Source organism: Leucopleurus acutus, assembly GCF_964270905.1.
Source record: "Leucopleurus acutus genome assembly, chromosome: 6".
Classification (NCBI taxonomy): Eukaryota; Metazoa; Chordata; class Mammalia; order Artiodactyla; family Delphinidae; genus Leucopleurus; species Leucopleurus acutus.
In genome coordinates, this window is record NC_139149.1 from 114419175 (window position 1) to 114435505 (window position 16331).

The 16331-nt window shown below is 55.6% G+C and overlaps 1 protein-coding gene across 2 annotated transcripts; it reads right to left on the reverse strand.

Moving 5' to 3' along the window:
* Positions 1-14024: 14024 nt before the first annotated feature.
* Positions 14025-16114, reverse strand: GBX2 (gastrulation brain homeobox 2; the record flags this gene model as incomplete). 2 transcript variants are annotated; one of them, XM_082841156.1, is made up of 2 exons in its annotated part: positions 14025-14548; positions 15592-16114. In XM_082841156.1, the coding sequence occupies 2 exons, from the start codon at positions 16112-16114 to the stop codon at positions 14025-14027; spliced, it is 1047 nt and encodes a 348-aa protein (XP_082697282.1). The 2 variants fall into 2 exon arrangements, with proteins under 2 accessions (XP_082697282.1, XP_082697283.1); XM_082841157.1 differs by having other exon boundaries at positions 14440-14548; positions 15537-16114.
* Positions 16115-16331: the final 217 nt, after the last annotated feature.

A 16331-nucleotide genomic window follows, 5' to 3' on the forward strand; every position in this document is an offset into this window, starting at 1 on the left:
AAGTTTGTTTTCTATGTCTGTGGGTCTGTTTCTGATTCATAGATAAGTTCATTCGTATCATATTTTAGATTCCACATGTGATATCATATGATATTTGTCTTTGTCTGGCTTACTTCACTTAGTATGATAATCTCTAGGTCCATCCATGTTGCTGCAAATGGCATGATTTCATTCTTTTTAATGGCTGAGTAGTATTCCATATTGTGTGTGTGTGTGTATAGATAAAACATCTTCTTTACCATTCATCTGTTGATGGACATTTAGGTTGTTTCCACGTCTTGGCTATTGTAAATAGTGCCGCTATGAACACTGGGGTGCATGTATCTTTCTTTTAGTATTTATTTATTTATTATTTATTTATTTTGCCTGTGCCAGGTCTTAGTTGTGGCATTCAAACTCTTAATTGAGGCATGCATGTGGGATCTAGCTCCCCGATCAGGGCCCCTGCATTGGGAGCGCAGAGGCTTATGCACTGGACCACCAGGGAAGTCCCTGCGTGTTATCTTTTTGAATTAGTTTTCTCCACATATATGCCCAGGAGTGGGATGCCTGGATCATAGGGCAACTCTATTCCTAGTTTTTTAAGAAACTTCCATACGGTTTTCCATAGCGGCTCCACCAATTTACATTCCTACCAAAAGTGTAGGAGGGTCCCCTTTTCTCCACACCCTCTCTAGCATTTATTATTTGTAGACTTTTTGATGATGGCCATTCTGACCGGAGTGAGGTGATACCTCATTGTAGTTTTGATTTGCATTTCTCCGATAATTAGCGATGTTGAGCATTTTTTCATGTGCCTGTTGGCTGTCTGTATGTCTTCTTTGGAGACGTGTCTTTTTAGATCTTCTGCATTTTTTTTTGATTCAGTTGTTTGGGTTTTTTTTTTTTACATTCAGCTATATGAGCTGCTTTTGGAAATTAACCCCTTGTTGGTTACATTGCTTGCACATATTTTCTCCCATCCTGCAGGTTGTCTTTTCATTTTGGAATCATGGCGCCTTTTCAATCACTATTGATTGAACGGATACTCTTCCTCAAGCCATGGACGAGTGTCCACCTCCCTGAACCATATCACTGTCCGGTTTTACAAATTTTTTAATATTATAAATTCTTATATTACTTTTATATTATAAACTTTGCTAATTTGAAGAATTACCTTGGTACTTCATTTTGGTTTTAATTTGTATCTCTTTGAACAGTTTTATATGTTTATTAGCAATTAAAGAAAAATGTAGTAGCAGTTTTATATATTTATTAGTATTAGTAGTTTTATATATTTATTAGCAATTAAAGAAAAAAGTATGCACTCCTGTACTCTGACACCTTCAGTGGCTTCCTGTATCAGTTAAAATAAAATCCAAGTTCTTCCCAGAGCCTCCAAAGCTTTCCATGGTCAAGTGCCTGGCTGCCTCTGTGGCCCCATCATCCCATCACTCTCCCCCTTGCCAGTTTGCTCCAGTAACATTAGTCTCATTGCTGTCCCTCTGCCTGGGATGCTCTGCCCCCAGACCTGTGCATTTCTTGCCCCTTTACTTCTTTCGGGGAGCTACCCAGCTCTCACCTTAGCAGCAAGCTTGTCCCCAACCCTCCATCTAAAACAGCACCTCCCACTCCCCGTGTCCTTACTCTGCTTATTCTCCTTCCTATCACTTACCTGTCTTCATAACACCTGGCATTATTGGTTTGTTTCATGCCCGTCTCACCGCATAGAAGGCAAGCTCCTTCTCAAGCCCAGAACAGTGTCTGGCAAATAGTAAGTGCCCCATAAGTGTTTGTGGAATCAATGAGTTTGCTTTTCACTTTCCATGAATTGTCCATCTATGCGCTTTCTCAGTTTCCTTTCCCTTTTATTCTAGTTCTTTATATGGAAATGTATTAATCCATCTTGTCATGTTTCTGACAAGTGTTTTTCCCAGTTGTTCCTTGTATTTTTAATTGTTTTATGATCTTTTGAATGAACAAGAGCTCCAGTTTTTTTTATGTAGACAGCTTTGCTATTCTCTCCTTGTGTCCTCTCCACTCGGCAGATAATTATTCAGCTAATCCTCTTTTCTAGGTTTTAGAGGTTTCCTTTTATGCATTGAACTCCTTAATCCATCTGTAATTGATCTGCGGTAAAGGTGGCAGGTGAAGATCTGTTGTCTCTTCCCCTAATTAGCCAGTTTTTCCAAATACCATGTATGCAACTATTCTTCCTTTTCCACAAATTTGTGGAGCTTTCTTTATCATAGATTATCTTTTCATATATTCTAGAGTCTAATTCTGAGTAATCTGTCAGTCACATCATATCATTTTATGAGCACTACCCCTGCAGCCAGTCTGTCTGGGTATAAATCCTGGATCTACCAGTTGCTAGCTGTGTGACCTTGGGACAGTACTTAACCTCTCTGTGCCCTGGTTTTCTCATCTGCAAAATGTGGATGGCCATAATACAAAATTGCCACTTTGTAGGTAAAAAAATGCTAGCAAGTACCAACAGTTTCATATGGTAAAATGCAATACCTAGCTCTTAGGGCTGTTGTGAGGATTCAACTAATTAATGACCATAGGGCTCAGAACAGGGCCCGTCACCCACGGACATTAGATGTGCGTTCTTATCAAAGAAGTGCGCCTCATCATTACGCTTCTCTTTAATAGTTCCCCAGCTACAGAAGACCTAAACAGACATTTCTCCAAAGATGACACACGTGTGCCAAGAGGCACAGGAAAAGATGCTCAACATCGCTAATTATTAGAGAAATGCAAACCAAGTCTACAATGAGGGGATTTCCCTGGGGTGCAGTGGTTAAGAATACGCCTGCCAATGCAGGGGACGCAGGTTCGAGCCCTGGTCCGGGAAGATCCCACATGCCGCGGAGCAACTAAGCCCGTGCGCCACAACTACAGAGCCCGCGTGTCACAACTACTGAAGCCCGCACACCTAGAGCCTGTGCTCCACAGCAAGAGAAACCACCACAATGAGAAGCCCACGCAGAGCAACAAGAGTAGACCCCGCTCGCCGCAACTAGAGAAAGCCCACACACAGCAACAAAGACCCAGTGCAGCCGAAAATAAATAAAGTGGAAACTCTTTAAAAAAATATAAAATAAAGAAAAAAAAAAGGCTACAATGAGGTATCACCTCACTCCGGTCAGAATGGCTATCAGTATGGATGTTCCTTATAAAACTAAAAGTAGAGTTACCACGTGATCCAGCAATCCCACTCCTGGGCATACATCTGGAAAAGATGAAAACTCTAATTTGAAAAGATACATGTACCCCAGTGTTCAATTCAGCACTATTTACAATAGCCAAGACATGAAAGCAACCTAAATGTCCATTGACAGATAAATGGATAAAGATGATGTGGTGTGTGTGTGTGTGTGTGTGTCTGTAATGGAATATTACTCAGCCATAGAAAAGGAATGAAATAATGCCATTTGCAGTAACATGGATAGACCTAGAGACTATCATACTGAGTGAAGTAAGTCGGACAGAGAAAGACAAATATCATATGATATCATTTATATGTGGAACCTAAAAAAATAACACAAATGAATTTATTTACAAAACAGAAACAGACTCACAGACATAGAAAACAAACTTATGGTTACCAAAGAGGAAAGGGGGGGATAAATTAGGAGTATGGGATTAACAGATACACTTTCCTCTATATAAAAACAAATAAACAACAAGGACCTACCGTATAGGACAGGGAACCATATTCAATATCTGGTAATAACCTAGAAAGGAAAAGGATCTGAAAATATATATAAAACTAAATCACTTTGCTGTACATCTGAAACTAACACAATATTGTAAACCCATTATACTTCAATAAATAAATGAATAAAATTACAAAACAAAAATTCCCCAGTTACGTCCATCTGTTCCTCCATCTTCCAGATGTACTCTAGGATCGTTTGGTCAAATGTCAGACGATTCTTCTGGGATTCTGATTGAGATTACCTTGATGTTAGCAGTTAATTTGGGGAGCATGGACGTCCTTACTACCCTTGTCCTCTCCCCCTGCCGCACACTGGTCTCCCATGGACTCCAGTCCCCTCTGACATGTCTGAGCAGAGCTAAAGGGAGAAGAGGAGAGAAAGGGGGGAGCAGGAACTCTCTTAGTCTGGGCTGGAGGGACTGGAGGGGTTGGAGGGGCTGGAGGGGACATGACCTCATATTACTAAATCATTATTTCAAGACCAAGGTGGACTTGCCAAGAAGTAATGTCACTGAGAACATTTCCTGAAAGTATCATCGAATTCCTCCAGCTGAAGCGATGGAAGCTTTGGAATGTTGGCAGGCTATAGGCTTAATGGACTGAATTACTTGAAAATTGTGATCTCCGGTCTCATCAGGGACTTGGCTACATATCTCCAAATTCGTCTATAAACCCTTCGATTTCTTTGGCAGTCCAGTGGCTGGGGCTGGGTAGTAAGGGGGGGAAGAACTATTATTATTGTTCATTGTTATCATTCATTCATTTTGAGAAAGCATTCGAGAGGCCCAGGTGGAGAGTGAGGTCAGCAGAGCCCCCTCAGGAGCTCCAGGCTGCCAGTGCGGACCCCCGTGAAGGCCTTCGTGCCCCCTGAGACACACTGGAGACCACTTCGGTCCTGAGCCCAAGGGATGGGATGTTGAACCACGTAAGTGCTGGGCAATCTCTGCAGAAGGGAAGTGCCCTGGGAAGGGAGAACTCCCGCGGGGTGGACCTGCCCATGTTCATTGTCAGCTCTCAGCCAGGGTGCCCGGAGTGCTGAGATCCCATGCAGCTGCGCCAGCTGTGGTCGGCTGTGACTACTGAGCTCGAATGGGCAGGATCGCTCCCACAGCTTCAGAAGCAGGACGAGGCTTAGAGGGGAGCAGGAAGCCTAGAGCCCGGGGAGCGTCTGAACGGAGGAGCCAGGTGAGCCCTCCGGGCGCTGAGCTGTAGGCAGTTGATCATACAAACACTGCTGTGTTGACTGGTGGCCCTGGGTGCCCGGAGCAGCCCCACTGTGGTCACTGGGGTGCGGGGAGAGGCCCTGGTAAAGGCCTGTTCACCCATAGCCTCCCCGCAGGAGTCTCTGTCCTGTGCGCCTTTCTTGCCCAAACTGGCTGGGCACGAGGGTCTTGCCATGAGCTTCAGGGCACACCGGTCTCCCCACATTGGAACAAGCTGTCTTCCCCTTTGGCACCGAGTGCCCAAAGGTGTGCGTTGCACCCAGGTGCCCATCGGGTCCCCATGCCTAGCAGAAGTGCTCTCAGCTGGGGACAGCTGCATTCTCCTTGAGGGCACTGTTGGCTGTCATTTAACTGGGTCATATCTCTGACATTCATGGGACAGTCCCATACCAAAGAATTGTCCTGCCGGCGATGCCAAAAACACCAAGTAGAGATGCCCTGCCTATAGGTGGCGCTGTAAGGAGACGGCAGCCTCTAGAGATGAGGCAGGAAGACAAATTTGTCTTCACTTATTATTCATGAAGGAAAGTCCTTTGTAAATCCCAAATTAACAATTTCTCATTTAAAGATGGGCAATTATCATTCTTTTCTCGCAATTTATAGCTTTCAAAATCCTGAAATAGGAAAATTATTGTGGGCAAAAATTCCAGCCGTAGTCATGGAAAATGGAAATGCACTTCAAAACCATTGATAAAGGTTTTTCAATGATAATCACATACATGTATGTTAAATAATTGCTTTGGTAACACAAATATTCTGAATGATCGCATGAAGGTCTGTGGTCATTCTGCATGTGGGTGGCACCGTGCCCCCGTTACTGGAAAACCAAATGACGAGTCTGGCGAGATTTTGCCCAGCTCAGAGATTCTTTGCCTAAGCACAGCGACAACAATGCTTTTAAAATGCTTATCTTAGTTTTCACAGTGCTCGGGCTCTTGCCAGTTTTCTAAATAATCCCACCAGGCTCCTCTGGAGGGAGATGGGTGTCCGTACCAAGAAGGAACTGTGAGAATATGAGGAATGATTCAGGCCCTTCTGAAAAGAGACTTCACGTCGTTATCCGTAATTTACACCTTCACTGAGACCTCCTCTGTAGGGTTTTGTGCAGAAGAACAAGTTAGACCTGGAGTCCTGCCTCCACCCCAGGCCAGCCTTCGGGACCCCCGACTCCAGGGCTAAGATATCACAGCAGATCCGATCAGATAGCACATGAGGGTCACTGAAGTCATTTGGTGTCATGGAGAAGAATCGAGTTGCGATAGCCTTCATGGGTTGAAGAGTTGTCTCCTGCTGCAGTGGTCCCCAGCCCATTCAGCTGTCTCCTCCCCACAGACTCCGGGGCCCTCGAGGACAGAAGGTGCCGGTGCAGGACTTGAAGCCCGTTTACCAAGTGAGCGAAGAGGGTGCTGCGGACTCCAGGCCATCTCCACAAAGGACAGGGTTGAACGATGGCCTCAGCTGCGACAGGACAAACCTGGGTTGGGCCGGTGGAAGGGCTGTCACCGAGGAGCTTGAGGTCACACAGCAGACCCCAACGCAGAGGAGGAGCTGCAGAGGCAGAAGGGCAGCCCTTGGTTCCGTCCAGCCTTCAGCTGGGGAACCTGCCTCTGTCCGGATACAAATGGAAACAGTGGCTAATACTGGCTCCCTGTGTGCCCCAGCTCTGCCCAGTGCCCTTTGCCCACATCAGCTTTGGTTGGAGAGTTAAACCCCCAAGCGTGGGAACCCAGGTGGTCTGCATTCAAAGCTGTGCCCCGAGGCCCTAAATGGGCTGGTGCCGAGGCCCTGATGTTACGGTGCCCTTCATCCGTGTTTCATCATAAACCCCCCCAGAAACCAAGACGACCTGGAGTTTGGAACCTTGTCCCAGGCCATCACGTGAAGGAGCAACGGCTCAGATGGGGGCAGTGGCTTGGTCAAGGTTAGCGAAGCGGGGCTCCTATTAGGGTGCGACTTCCCTCCAGTGTTCTCTGCACTGCTCTGCGCCCCGTCTCTGGAAGATCTACCCAATTTCATCTAAAGATGACGGACTCTTTATTTGAAGAAAAAGGGAAACTTGAAACAGGGCCAGGCATCTCCAGCCCCATCCTACCATCCCATGTGCAGCAACAAGGGTGCTCGAAGCTCTGACTCACCAGCCCTTCCCCACCACCAGCCTTGCCCCAAAAGGCCAATACCTGAGCCCTGGCTCCCAACGCTGGGGGCTGCTGTGTGTGCCAATGGCCTTGGCCTCAGCACCCAAAGCTTTCGGATGGAGCGATCAGATTTTGGGGTGACCCAGGACCCACTGCAAGCGACACCCTGACTGGAGCCTCTTCCCTCAGTCTGGCTGCTACATCTGCAGATAGGGAGCCTCCCCCTGTGTTCCCAGGAACTGTGAGACGAGTGGGCAGGTAAAGCACTGGGTACGGGGTGGTGGCGTCTTTCCTGTTCCCACGTGCACCTTAGGCTCCAGCTACCTGCTGGCCCTATGGGCGAGGCGCCCCAGAAACTTCCATACAGAACAAGCTGGCCTGGGTTCTGACCGCCTGGGCTGCACCCCGCCTCTGCCTGCAGGGAGGCCCAGTCCAAGCTGGGCTGGGGGCAGCCCCTCTCGGTTTCCTTCTGCGCTGTGGCCGGGCTGGGCTTTTGTCATTCAGAGCCCGGGCCGCGCTCCCTCCCTGGGGTCAGGCGGCCACTTGCAAACCCCCAAGGCGCTCAGCTTGCTGCAGGGTCCCCGCCGCCGAGCCAGGTGCGTCTGCGGAAGTCGGGCTGGGGGCGCGGAGAGGGGGGACGGGTGGGCTGAGGGATCTGAGTCGGCCCGAGCGCGGGCCGGGGGGCCGACTTAATGGGATCTGGTCGGTGTAATCTCATTTCAGCTTTTGTCATTCGGGCGGCCGAGGAGCCCGAGCTGGGGGGCCGAGCCCTTTAAGAGGACGCGCGGCCACACCAGAGCGGGACAGGCATGACAAAGGCGCGGGATGCAGTGGCGGGAAATAAAGAGATGAGGCTGGGGGTGGAGCGCCCAGCGTGACGTCTGCCCCCCAGGCCGGGCTCTGCCCCCGGCTTCTTCCCGGGCCCTAGGCAGCTCTCCGGCTGCGGGCGCGCCTTTGAATGGGGCCCCAGCTTGGGACTCCGGGCCCGGGAGCCTGTCCCCGGCAAGGTCGCGCGGGGCCGGGAACCGCACGCGGGCCGACGGCCTCCCTGCCTCCTCGGAACCGCGGGGTCCGATCGCGACCTCCTTCCTCTCTCCCTCGAGGCCTAGGGGACGCTGATGGTTCGGGCAGAACTAGGGTCTCCCCGCGCTTTGGCCGGGGCTGCGCCGGCCTCATTTTCCTCTCCCTGGTCCGGTGTGTGGCCCGGCTCCGGGCCGGGTCTGCTCGGCAGGAGGCGGTAGATCCGGCCCCCCAGCTGTGTGTGTTGGGGGAGCTCCTAGAGGAGGAGGCGGGGTGGACTTCGGGGGCGGGTAGGGGCGCAGCCCAGAGTCCAGACCCGGGAGAGCTCCAAGGCCGGGGTGGGGTGGGGGGAGGACGTCATCCCAGAGATCAGAAAGGTTAGGGGTGTGTGCGGAGAGGTCAAAGGGGACGGAGTGCGCTAGAGGTTGGGAGGTGGAGGCCAGAGACCAGACCCGGGGGCCTCCACGCGGTGGGACAGGAGTGGAGGTAGAGCTCCGAGGCGCAGGCCCAGCTTCCCGCGGGGGAAGGTGCAGTGCGCGCCCCCGAACGGCTCCTCCAGCGGGGTCTCGGCTCCTCCAGCGGGGTCTCGGCTTCTCCAGCGGGGTCGGACTCTTGGCTCTCCGCGATCCAGGAATTCCGAGAAACTCGGCAAAGCGGGCTTAGACGTTGAGAGAGGAATCGCACAACTACACACATGCTAGCACTCTCCGCGCGCTCACACACCCGCCCACACTCACACCCTTGCCTATCACACAGCCGACTCCGCGCGGAGGGACACCCTCGCAGGGAACTTTGGCTCAGAGCTAGACATCTGAGCGCCGGCTGGAAGGGTTGGGGTCGAGGGGCGGCATTCCTTGGTCTGGTGGGGCGGTTTTTGGAATCCAGACCCGGCCTTGATGCGCAGCAGCCCCGGTGCCTGTGGCGCCTCTCGCCCCACCTGCACGGAACTTCGTAGGGCTTCCAGAGTTTCGGGCCTCTCCTCTCCTCTCCGGGAAGAGCCGGCGGTGCGCGCCCCACCTCCGATGCAAGCGGATCGGTCCAGAGTGCTGGCAGGAGACCCTGGGCCCAGTTACCCTGGTCCGATGCCCATCGAAGGGAATGTGCTCCCAGACCTTTCCCCAAAGCCAGGGAGTGTGGAAGTCAGCTTAGGTCTCTCACTTCTGAACTGTTCAAGTCGGCAATCAATTTTTATGATGTAATTTATAATTTATGCAGGTTGTCTTCATACATATGGTGTTGCTTTTGTGTGTCGGGGTTTCAGGTGCTTTATTACTCTGACAGTGTGATTTGCATTCATGTTCGGTTACCAAGATCGTATTTCTCCTGTTTACACCATAAGGGGCCGAAATGAAGATTAATGCCACCTCCCTTTGCCCAGCAACCCCTTCCCGGCAGACCCCAGACCTCGGGTCCCCTCTAGACCTCAGAGCCTGGCATCCAGCTTTGGCAGAAAGAGGCCCCGCTGTGCCCTGGCTGTGTGGGAAGCCCTGGCACATCAGAGGGTGCAAGCGGACCACCTGTTCCTGCTGTGCGTGCCTGGGCAGAGGCCTGGGGTCTCCTGGGACAGAAATAGGGGCACGTACACAAAAGTGTCCTCGCCAGGGAGGCTGAGCGCAGACACGCCACTAGGCCGTGTGGTCACCCAAGTCTCCTGCAGGTGACAAGAGAAGGCAACCGACTCTGTGGCCAAGGCCGCGGAATACGCGGCGCTCCAACCACTAGAGATCCCTACTCAGGACCGCCACAGGGAGCTGAGAAGGCCCCGAGGCGAGAATCAGGTGGTGGTCAGATCCTGAGGCCGCCAGAGTGTCCCTCCCAGCTTCCAGCACCCAGCAGAGCCCTCTGCCAGGGAGGACAGAGCGCCGCGCTGCTTGGGACAGGCCCGGGTCCGGAGGGAGCGGCCCGGAGGCCCTGTTCGAGGCTTGCCAGACACAGCTGAAATGATTAAGCCAATTAAGCTCGAACAAACAGACGCAAGACCGAGCGGGCACTGACCCTGAGAGAAAGGGTGGAATGCAGGTGCTCCGGCCAGCTACACGCCTCGTGCAGACTGGCCGGCGCGCAGACAGCCGTAGAATCGGGATGGTTCCGCCAGGCAAACCTGGTCTTGAGAGGCCTAGAAGGCCACCCCGCCTCCCCACCTCCCCCTCCCCCCACCCCCTTTAGCTGGAAAGTCCCTGCGAAATACCACCCTGGGGCTGAGGACTGGGTGGCAAAAACTGGGCACAGAAGCATGTGCTGAGTCTCAACAATTCCAGCACAGCGCTGGGGCGGGAACGTCCAAGCCCTGGTGCTCCGAGGGGTTCTCCCAGCCCCAGCGGGGAGCAGGGGCAGGAGGGTGTTTAAGGCCCAAGACCAATCGAAGAGGGCCCTGCCCCCAGAACGGGGAGACGTAGCTGCAGGTTTTCAAAGTACCCTCAGTTCTGCAAAGGCCAGGGGCACCCAGCTCCCCGAGGCTAGGGGTAGGGCTGGGGCTGGGTGACTACTCCTCCGCGCCCCCCCACCCCCGGCCCCCAGGATCCCTACCCTGGTTGGTGGATGCAGGGTGCAGACGGGCTCCAAGAGCCCTAGCGCAGGGAGGGGGGTGGGTGCAGGTCCGCAGCGCTCCCAAGCGTAATTATTTGATCTGCAGATGTAAGTGGGATTTATTGTAACAACAAATATAGTGATGTCAAAACCCAACCTTGGATTAAAGCCGGCAGCCAAAGGGGAAGTGTATTAATTTCCAACAGCATCTCAGGCCAGAGCCTATTAGAACAAGCTATTCTTCAGGCCCCCCCATCAGAATTAATCATCGGGAGTTAATTTGAAGCGCAGACAAGTTGCTGTTAATTTAGTGCAGAGAGGACGGGATGGAATAAAAAGCTGAGGTGCTGGCCGAGCCTCGTGGGTCTCATTAATCAGCCAGCTGAGACGGCCTGGCTTGATTACAATTTGCAAAAAAATTCATTAGGGCCCGGGCGATTGACAATTTTTCTCTCTGCCTGTGATGTGACTCATTAGGCAGCCAAATGAAAGCCATGATGACGGCCATGATGACAGCGGCCATCAAGCGCCGCTTGTTTATCTTCCTCCCCTCGGCCTGTCTCTCGGGCCTGGGCCTCCGCGCTGGGCTCTCAGGGCCGCCCGGCGTTCGGAGGTTGGGGAGGAGGGAGACGGAGCCCAGAGAGGGCAGGGGGGCCCAGCGGTGGCCGGTGCCGCGGTGTCCACCAGGCTAGGGTAGCCCCAGGCCCTCTACTCCTCCTGCTTCCAAAGGCCAAGGACCAGCGCAGCTGGGGTGGGCCTGGGAGCTTGAGCCCACCATGAGGTTCCCTGAAGGCACCCCCCTCCTTGCTAGGGAGCTTCACTTTCCCCCCAAGGTTTCTGAAGCCAAGGCTTTGCGCCCCTCCACTCTGTGCCTTCCATCCCTACCATGGGCTTTTGGAGAATGTGGGTAGGGGTTACACCTGTTATGGTGCAAGGGTACATGGGATGGGCGGGCACGCCAGCATCTGCGGGGAGTGCCCTGCTCTCAACACCCGGGGTTCCTTCCCCAGACCCGGAGCGCCAGGTGGGGGCGTCCCCGCCGCGGAGGCCGCAGCCCCCCCAGATCCTCAGGCCCGGACTCTGCGCCACCGGCCGCGGTTCTGCCAGGGGCACATATCCGGCCTGGGGATGGAGAGGCCCGGGTATGGGGGGCGGGGACGGCGTCTCCACGGGCCTCCATTGCTGCTGCTGCTGCTGCTGCGGCGGCGGCGGCCAGTGGCCAGTGCGGACCTGCCGCGAGCAGATGACGCCAACAGGCGACCCGGGCGCGATCACTGGCGGGCTACCGGCGGCATCGGCGGGAGCGGCTGGGCCTTGGGGACCGTGCGCCGGGCAGGGATCGGCCGGGGCGCACCTCCCACCTCAGGCCCCAGGGCGCTGGGTGGGGGGCAGCAAGGAGCCTCCACAGCTCTCCGCTCCCCGCAGAGCGGACTGAGGCCCTCGGAGGAACGGCCACTCAGTATCACTGTGTTCAAAAACCAAGCCCGGGCCATCTTCTGTCCCTGGAAATCTTGGGAACGCGGCGGAAATCGGTGTCTCGGTCGCGCCCGGCCCTCACTTTGCGCCTGAAGTTCGGGCTGAAACCTCGGTCCCCAATGCCCCTCCTCCGCGCAGAGGTGACGGGTCGTAAGCCGTATAAATTAAGTCAATATTAGTATTGACCCACGGCGACAGATTTCGCCTTCTTGGACCGAGAACCGCGGTGAGTGAGGCGCGCGGCTGCTTCGCAATCCGTTCCCCGGCCTCCATTCTGAAGGCTGAGGCTGGCGAAGCCGCCGGCTTCTCTTCGCTCTTCGGGCTGCTGGTTTGGTGGCCGCGAGGGCTCTGGCACCGCGCCCCTGGGTCACCCGCGGCCTGTCCGCGGCAATCTCCGGAAGGCCTGGCCGCTCGCGTCCGGCTGGGCGCTTCGGGTCGGGAAAGGAGCAGCGCGCGGAACTGGCCGGGCTCGGGGGGCGCGGTCTGCGGTGGTCGGGGAGCGGGATTGGGAATCCTGACACGCCCCTCCCGCGCCCTGCTGGCCGCGCCCCCCACCCCGAGGAGGGGGAGGTGCCCAGCTCTCACCCCCAGCCCCGCGGACCGGCCCCCCCAGCTGGCCGGCGTTTCTCGGGGTGGGGCGGTGGTCGGGTCCCGCCCCGCTCCGACCCCGCCCGGAGAGGGAGGTGCCCGGCCCGCGGGCGTTCACAGCCCGCCTCCGCCTCCGAGCTGAGCGCTGCCGGGAAGCCCAGTTCGGCTAGTTGGGTTTCTGCTCCCGTCGGAAGATCACGCCCGGAGGCTGATTTATGAGCGCTCGGCCCTGCCCCGCGAGCGAGCACCGCTTCTTTTCGGGTCCGGGATGTTTGTAAGGAAACGCATTCCCTCCCCGGCTGTCGTCGATTTAGAGAATCGGGAGTTTGTGCAAAGCCACCCATACCCGCATTCACTTTCCCTCCTCCGGCGCCCACCTCCTCTGGCCAAAGTTTGCCAGCCTCCTAGGTACTGGTTAGGCTGAGCAGAGGGGAAGATGTTAGATTTCTAAAGTGAAAATTAGCTTTGCTCAAATTGATAACCCAGTTGGAGCTCTTGCTGGCCTATTTCAAACCTGGTGAGGTGCTGTGCGGCTCATGTCCGGCCGGCTTGAGGAGGCCCTGGACACGGGGTGTTCATCCAGTACTGGTCTCAGACCAGCTGCCTGGCCGCACGCCGGCAGGCGGTTCCCTCTAAGCAGTCAAATCTGGACAAACTTATGAGGCCCAAGAATTGGTCTTTTCCCTCTCTCTCTCCTTTTTATTATTCACAAGACTGAGATTGTTTTAATGTCATAACTTATACGAAAATAAGCTACATTGAAATAAATTAAACACAACGGAGACGTGCTTCAGACATGGCTCATAGGATATGCAACCCCAGGAAAGAAAAAGCCAGGCAAAACCAAAGCAAAGCGAATTTCCAGGCTGCCCCCACGCCTGCTTTTCGGTCAACCAAAAACGCCAGAACAGAGACAAAAAGAAATGGAGACCCCAGTGTTCGTTCCTGCATGAGATGTTTACCTTTGGAAAAGTATGGAAAAGTGGCTGCTATGCGTGGCAGGTTACAGCAGAGGTTTTGTTCTCTTCTGGAATGTGGCTGGAGGACATTACTGGGTAGTTGGGTCCTATAACTTTCAAAATACAGCAGCTGAGATCCAGTCTATATAGACATCTAATGTACAAAGTAGGGTAGTATAATAAATATTTAGTGTGTCTTCAGGTGTAGCTGTGGCCCCTTCAAAAGCAGTCTTTCAAGCCTGTTTCATGAATATACTCTCAATTTGCTTGGGATGTCCAAAGTTGGGGGGTGACTTTGAGTTTTGCCTCAGACACGGTGGAGTCCACCATGGGTTCCCTCGGGCACTGTGGCTTCTCCACGGTGGTCCAGGCCCTAGCCCTCCCTGGGCCCTCAGGGGCGGGCCTGCTCCAGCTGCTGATGCTGACTTCTAATGGCGAACCTGCTGACGTGGACGGGGATGGGGACAACGATCTTGGGGTTCCTGGAGGGCTCCCCTGTCTTGGAATTGGCATTGCCAGCTTTCACCCGTTTCCACTTGGCCCGGCGGTTCTGGAACCAGATTTTCACCTGCACCTCGCTGAGTTTGAGGGCGTGAGCGATCTGTGAGCGCTCGGTCAGCGAGAGGTACTTTTTGCAGTGGAACTCCTTCTCTAGCTCGAGGAGCTGCTCGCTGGTGAAGGCAGTCCGCCGCCGCCGGTTCTTGCCCGTGGACGTGGTGCTGCCCGCGCCGCCGCCGCTCGGCGGGGTCTCCTCCAGCGCGTGGCCGGGGTCTTCCTCCTTGTGAGCCGCCTGGCCAGTCAGATTGTCATCCGAGCTGTAGTCCAGATCGCTCTCCAGCGAGAAACTCTCCTCCTTGCCCTTCGGGTCGTCTTCCACCTTTGACTCGTCTTTCCCTTGCCCTCTGACAGCCCCGACTGAAAGCAAAACCAAACGGCGTTTTATTACATTTCGCACACTGGCCTTCCTTTCCCTTTCCCACCGTCCCTCGGGCATTTTCCCCCCTTAGCGGATTGTCTTTCTGTGACATTAACACATTGTGACTTCCTGGCCTTTGAGGGGTAGAGAAGGGGGGGGCGTGAGAAAGCTCAAGGGAGAGGAGGAGACAGTACAGGCGACGGCCCTTTGCCCAGAACCATCACTCAAGGGGCCACCAGGCCTCCTCTGCACCCTCCCAGCCTCCCGCAGCTTAAGGCAGAAGTAACAGGAGGCGTGAGGCCCAAGAGAGCGTCCTCTTTGTCCCCGGGGCGGGGGCTGGGTGAGGACTGAGGGGGAGTTCACGATTCATCCTGCCCGCCCACCTCCCTCCCCGCCGCCGCCGCCGCCTCCGCCGCCAAAATTCTGTGAACTTCAATTTCATCACAGCCAGAGTGAGTGCCCAGGGAGGTGCAGATCCCAGACCATGTCGGGTTTTGAGACAGATGATGTTGGTCAAAGGGAAGTTTTGTAGCCTTAGAAGAAGTTCCCACCGGACACCCCAGCACACACATGCGGACGCACAGCCTCCTAGGAATCCGATTCTCCCAGGCAAGCAGCAAGCCTGGTAAAGGGGTTTAATAGGTCTGGACGCCCTTCGGCACCCTCCCTGCGAAGACGCGCAGCCCAACCCCCCTCCCCAAAGGCCGAAACCTACCCGGGATCCCAGGTCACAGCGCTGGAGATGGGGGAGTGCAAGACTCGGCCAAACTGGCCGGCAGATAAATTCGCCGCTCAGAGCAGCAGCTGGCCTGGGGCTCTGAATGCGCACTCCGCCCCCCCGCCCCCGCGCTTGTTGCGTGGCTCTAAATGCCCTCCGGAGGCCCCGCCGCGCAGCTCCGCTGCATCCTCCGGCTCCTCAGGCCGGTGGATCCGGGGCGAGGGGCGGGCGGGGGCTCGGCCTCATCCCCTCGGTCCCCGCGGGAACACGGAGCTGGCGCGCCCCCGCGCCCTCCCGCCCGGGTCGCGCGCGCCGCCGACTCACCGAGCGACGCCTGCACAGCCTCGGCCGCGGAGAAGGCGAGCAGCGAGCCCTCCTTGGCCAAGAAGCCTTTGCCATCCTCCGCGTCGGCTTGCAGCGCCTCCGCCTTGTCGAAGTTGCCACCGCCAGGCAGCGGCTGCGGCGCGAACTTCCGGGCAGCCGCCGCCTCCTGGTGCTGGGGAGACGCGGAGAAGCCGCCAGGCAGCGTGGCCATGAGCGTGGAGGTGAGCGCCATGCCCTGCGCCAAGCTGGAGCAGAAGCTGGTGGGCAGGCTGGGGATCTGGTGGTGAGGGTGCGCGGGCGGCAGCGCCGGTTGCAGCGCGGCCTGGGGCAGCGCGGGCGGTGGCGGCGGCGGCGGCGGCAGCACCACCGGCCGGTAGGGCATGAACATAGGGTAGCCAGTGTAGACGAAATGGCCGGGGCTGGGCTGCGGCGGGCTGCCGATCAGCGAGTCTATGCTGAAGGCGGTACTACTCCCCAGCGGGCGCTGCATCATCATCAGCGACGGCGGGAACGCTGCGCTCATAGACGCGCTCGGGAGAGGCCCGCGAGAGGCGAAAAGTCCCCGCGCCGCGCCGCCACCGGGAAGCCCGCCAGGCGCCGGGAGCACAACTTGGTGCACCGGGCAGGGGCCGAGCGGGACCCGGAGAGCAGATACCCCTCAGTCCTGGGCCCGCTGCATGCCTGGCGGGAGCTGGTGGGCGGGTGAGGCCGTGCGCCCCGGAGTGGAGCGGGCGCCCGGG